The 6,143-nt window shown below is 41.6% G+C and overlaps 1 protein-coding gene across 1 annotated transcript; it reads left to right on the top strand.

Moving 5' to 3' along the window:
• The first annotated feature begins 419 nt into the window (after positions 1–419).
• On the top strand, positions 420–5,885 carry LOC143124725 (uncharacterized). The gene has a single exon (XM_076286435.1). The coding sequence runs from the start codon at positions 420–422 to the stop codon at positions 5,883–5,885; it is 5,466 nt and encodes a 1,821-aa protein (XP_076142550.1).
• The last annotated feature ends 258 nt before the right edge of the window (positions 5,886–6,143 follow it).

Genomic DNA, 6,143 nt, shown 5'->3' with positions numbered 1-6,143 from the left:
CTGCTGACTTGTTGCAAACAACTATCTTTACTTTCAATGATGGAAGATGGAATATGCACAGACCTGCAGACTCACAGACATGGAGAGAGAATTGCGTTTATTTAAATCACACTGGCAATCATTATGAGGTTGTAACATGTGTTAAACACAAAGATTCAGGACGTTGCGCAGGAATATGCCAGCCAGTAACGATTGATTACAAGTTGAGGTCAACACGAAAAAGAAAGTTAAACGATGAATCAGAAAATGTGAGAGCAAAGAAACATCGCCAGCGATACCACAATGACAGCGATTACAGAGAGAAAAAGCGTGAATGTGTTCGGGAAAAGTACATTTCTGATCCTGAATATCAGAAACTGAAGCGTGCCCACTCTCAAATGAAATATAACAACACTTTGAGCTTTCAAAAAATGGTACGCATGTATTCTAGAGGTAAATATAAGACAAACAAGACATTTCAGAATCTCGTCCGTGATTACTCCAAAGCCAAATATAAGACAAACAGAACATTTCAGATGCTTGTCCGTGGTTATAGTCATGGTAAATACAAGAACAACATTGGCTTTCAGAAGAAAATCAAAGAGGCCAACAAGAGGAAATACAGAGAAAACAAAAACATCCGTGCAAATAAAATAAAACAAGGTTGTGAGAGTTATGCAAAGTGGCAAAAGAAACAGGAAGACATAGACTCTGCTGTTGGTCATTTTCGTCAGGAAGTCAGCCGTGGTCCTGAATATGTATGCTCAGTCTGTCATCGTTTACTCTTCAGAAAGCAGGTGGTTGAGTGTAAACGACATTGCTATGAAAGCAAAGGAGCAGAAGTGGCTGCAATGGCTAATAGATGCATAACATTGCAATATTTACATGTGTGTGATGTTGAATGTGAACAGAAATGTCATCTGTTTGATAGTCCATCCAGCAAATTATGGATTTGCCATACATGTCATCGTAAAATACTTGGAGGAAAACTTCCCGAAGAGAGTGTCACCAACAACATGCATTTGGATGATATTCCAGTGGAACTTAAATGTCTGAACTCTTTGGAACAACATCTCATTGCACGTCACATTCCCTTCATGAAGCTGTTGTGTTTGCCACGAGGCCGCCAGAGAGCTTGTCATGGTCCTTGCGTCTCTGTTCCTGTTAATAACACAAATGTGACAAATATACTCCCAAGAAATGAATGTGATGACAAGATGATAAGAGTGAAACTGAAACGCAAGTTGACATATAAAGGTCATTACGAGTACATGTATGTCCACACTGATCGTGTCAGAAATGCACTGAGGTATTTGATGGCAAACAATAAATGGTACGGTGATGTGACTATGAATGACGAATGGGTAAACTCTCTGAATGGCACTGACCAGCATGAGGAAAGTACCAAACAAGAAACACCTGCTAACAGTGATGATGACATTGTTTCTGAAGAGCAAGCAGAGGAAGATGTGACTTATATCAAAGACCAGAATGGGCTTTTGTCAGATACATCATTACAACCTGTCGATCTGGGTTCAGAGATCATTGATCAGAATTTTCAGGATATACTTAATGTGGCACCAGGTGAAGGTAACAGTCCAGTGAGGTTGCTGTCCGATAAAACCAACGAGGCAAAATGTTTCCCTGTTTTGTATCCATCTGGTGGACCTACATTCCATGATGAAAGAGAGTCCAAAATAACTCTGTCACGGTACCTGAATACACGCATTCTGAATGCAGATGGGCGTTTTGCACAGAACACAGACTTCATTTTTTATGCACAATACATATCAGAGGTGCATCAAGTTGTATCTGGTGTATCAGTGGCATTACGCAAAGGTGGCGGCAACTCCTCTCTGAAAGACGCATCACCAGACATGTTGTTGAACTCAGAGTCGTTGAGTAAAATATTGCGCAATGACGAAGGATACAAGTTTTTACGAGGAATTCGTGGCACACCTCCATACTGGATGTCAGTTCAGAAAGATTTATTTGCTATGATAAGACAACTCTCCATACCCACATTCTTTGCATCTTTTAGCTCTGCAGATTTAAGATGGCCTGAAATGCTGAACTCTATTCTAAGAATAGAAGGTAAACAGATGTCTGTTGACGATCTTGACTGGTCTGACAAATGTGGACTCATACGTCGAAACCCTGTGACAGCGGCAAGAATGTTTGATCACAGATGGCATTGCTTTCTCCGTGATGTAATCATGTCGCCAGCAGAACCCATAGGGAAAATAAAGGACTACTTTTATCGTGTTGAATTTCAACAACGTGGTTCTCCTCATGTCCACTGTCTTTTTTGGGTTGAAAATGCTCCCAAGATTGATAAAGAGAGTGATGATGAAGTGGCACAGTTCATAGATACATACATCACCTGTGAAATGCCACCAGAAACAGATGCAGAACTCTATGACGTTGTGAGCAGCGTACAGAGGCACAGCACAAGACACTCTAAGACTTGCCGCAAGAAAAACACAGTGTGCAGGTTCAATTTCCCACGGCCACCATCAAGCTGTACTTTCATCACAAGAGGCGGTAACTGTGAGGACTTGAATGGCAATGATGACAATACAAGTGCTAGTGCCATAATAAAGAATGTTAAAACTGCGTTGACCATGCCTGACATGAATTTTGATACAGCCGATGCATTTTTTGAGTCTCTTGGGATAGATCAAGGTTTGTTTGAAAAGGCGTACAACATATGTTCCAAAAAGAAAAGCATTGTTCTAAAACGAAATCCTGGAGACATTTGGGTGAACCAGTACAACAAAGACTTACTCCGTGCTTGGCAAGGCAATATGGATATCCAGTATGTCACAGATGCCTTTTCAGTTGTGGTCTACATACTGTCGTACATCACAAAAGCAGAACAAGAAATGGGTTTGCTCTTACAACGTGCCCAAGACGAGTCAATGAATGGCAACCTTGATGCAAAAGCAGCATTCAAACAGCTTGGAAGTGTATACCTACACAACAGAGAAGTTTCAGCCCAAGAGGCAGTGTATCGATTAACACATATGCACTTGAAAGAATGCTCTCGTGACGTACAGTTCATTCCAGTTGGTGATAATCCTGTTAGGATGAGTTTACCTTTGCACATACTCCAAAATAAAGCCCAGTTCCAAAAGTGTAATGACGAAAGCAGCATTTGGATGACCAATGTGATCGAGAGGTATAAGAGCAGACCCCAGAATGAACAATTTGAGGATTTATGCCTGGCCAGTTTTTGTTCTGAATACAGAGTTCTATCAAAGTCACAGGTTCCAACTGAAAGAGATTCACATGACATAATACAGCTCAACAACAACTGCGGCTTTGTGAAACGAAGGACCCGAACTGAACCTGCTGTTGTGAGGTATCCCAGATTTTCTCCCACAAAAAACCCTGAAAAGTACTTCCATTCGTTGCTGCAACTATTTCTGCCTTACTATGAAGACTGTCACCTCAAACCGCCCCAGTTTGATACATATGAACATTTCTATAAAAATGGTACAGTGAAATGTGGCATTGATGTCCAAAGAGTGCAGTCGATTGTGGATACCAACAAAGCTTTATTTGAAAAAGAAAGTGATGAGATTGACAGAGCTCAACAGTTGCTGGAAGACAAAATTGATCTAGAAGATGCCTGGGCTCAGATATGTCCTGAAACAGAAAGGGAGCGTCTTCGCTGTTTAGATCTGATGAAAGAAAAAGTTGTAGATGATGAAGGTGATGATGATGACAAACTCATTCCTGACCTGACAGCAAACCCACAGACTACATGCACTTTGGAAACAAATCATGTGTCAATGCCCAGAGAGGATGCATTGCATTTATTACGGTCATTAAATGAAGAACAGTCTGCCATATTCTATGCTGTTCGTAAGTGGTGTTTGCAGAAACTGTTTGGACAAAATCCTGAACCGTTGCGATTATTCATCACTGGTGGAGCAGGAACAGGGAAAAGCCATTTAATCAAAGCGATACATTATGAATCTACCCGGCTGTTGTCACAGATTGCTGAAAATCCTGAGGATCTCACTGTGCTTCTAACAGCACCTACAGGAGTGGCTGCATATAACATTGGCGCTGCAACAATTCACAATACTTTCTCCATTGGTGCAAATATCAAACTGCCGTATCAACCACTAGGTGATGAGAAAGTCAATTCTTTGCGAACCAAAATGGGCAGCTTGCAAATTCTGATCATTGATGAAGTGTCCATGGTCGACCACCGTCTTTTGGCCTACATTCATGGTAGACTGCGTCAAATCAAGCAGACTGGTGATTATTCCTCGTTTGCAAAAGTTTCCCTGATTTGTGTGGGTGATTTTTTTCAACTCAAGCCTGTGAAAGGCACCCCTCTTTTTGCTGAAAACAAAGGAGCCAACCTGTGGGACAACAACTTTGAGGTTGCAGAACTGACTAAAGTTGTTAGACAAGAAAATGCAGCATTTGCGGAAATGCTTAATCGTCTCAGAGTCCGTAAAAAGAACGAACCTCTCACTGACCGTGATGTTCTCACATTGAGGCAGCGTGAAACTGGTGAGGAATCTAATGACATTCATGTGTATGCTACAAATGCGGAGGTTGATGAATATAACGTGAAGAGACTGCAAGAGATCTGCCCAGACGCAATCAGCATACGTGCTCAAGACTTTGTCCGAAATCCCAAAACTGGAAGAATGGAACGGAAAGTTGGCTTTCACACAAAAGTTTTCAACTCTTGCTTGCCTAAATGTGTTTCGTTGGGTGTTGGAGCAAGGGTCATGTTGAAGAAAAACATAGATGTGTCTGATGGCCTTGTCAACGGAGCATGTGGCACAGTCGTGGAAATCATTCAAAGTCAAGAAGACGATGACATGCCTGCAGCTATCCATGTGGAGTTTGAAGACCCTAATGTAGGAAAGATCCAGAGGTCAAAAGCAAAAAGGGTTTCCGAACGTTCAACGATAGTGGAAGTGCAAGAGGAACAAGTGGCTAATAATGGTGGTGTACGAAGGCAACTGCCGATTAGCCTGGCCTGGTCAGTAACTGTACATAAATGTCAAGGGCTTACTGTTGAAAGGGCTGTTGTATCACTCAAGAAGATCTTTGCTCCAGGGCAAGCATACGTTGCGTTGAGTCGCGTGAGAACTCTCGGTGGGCTGATAATTGAGGACTTCAAAGAATCTGCCATATTTTGTGATAACAAAGTAGATTCGGCTATGGAAAGCTTGCCTAAGTTTAACTTTGGAATGTCTGTTTCATCCAACATGAACCTTGTGTGCACAGTAGCACTTCACAATGTACAGAGTCTGAATGCTCACATTCAGGATGTTCAATCCCATAAAGCCCTCATGAATGCTGACTGTATTTGCTTAACAGAGACGTGGCTCAATGTAGACACTGATGACCAGCCACAACTTCCAGGATACATCTTCAAACACAATCCGAGGGGAAACTGTTACGATGACTCCGAGCCAGCCTTTGCAGCGCTGAAACAACAACAAAGAGGTGGAGTTGGTGTGTATTGTTCAGAAAACATTGATGTGCAGGTGTCAATTCCAGAAAGATGCAATTTGGAATGTCTGTATTTTGAAATACCTCATGCAAATTTGACTGCTGCTGTGTTGTACAGGCCCAGCTCTTATAAGATTGACATGTTTCGAGAGCAGTTATTACAGGTCATCTTTGAACTTGAGAAGCATCCAGGGAGAAAGCTCATCATGGGAGACTTCAATGAGGACATCTTCGTATCTTCTACAATTCTCAAGTTACTGGAACGGCATGGATACAATCAGCACGTGCAAGCAGCTACAACTGAAAAAGGTACATTAATAGATCATGTTTACACTAAAGGCACAGAACATGTTGTTGTTGAAGTTGTGCAGACATACTACAGTTTTCATGAAGCCATACTGGTCTCACTGTTGTAATAATGTTATCTGTGATTAATGATATTTGTCTTTGAATAGGTAAGTATTTATATTCTGGTTAAGATGTCTTTATGAGTTTACTCCATATTCCGTCCGCTAAATGGGTTATGATGGGTGGGTGGGTGGTGGCAAGGAGAGAGCATACACTGGACGGCTCCTTGCAGGGAATGGGAGGGGTATAGGGGCCATTTTCCAAAAGAAGTTGCAAATAACGGTAAAGATATACAGATGAATGTGTAAATATCAGAAAACAATACA

The sequence above is a fragment of the Alosa pseudoharengus genome, unplaced genomic scaffold (assembly GCF_046254945.1).
Source record: "Alosa pseudoharengus isolate Yale_2024_CS ecotype anadromous, Long Island Sound unplaced genomic scaffold, YU_APseudo_1.1 YU_APseudo_1.1_scf_15, whole genome shotgun sequence".
Lineage (NCBI taxonomy): Eukaryota > Metazoa > Chordata > Actinopteri > Clupeiformes > Clupeidae > Alosa > Alosa pseudoharengus.
This window is presented reverse-complemented; position numbering and strand designations above follow the sequence as displayed.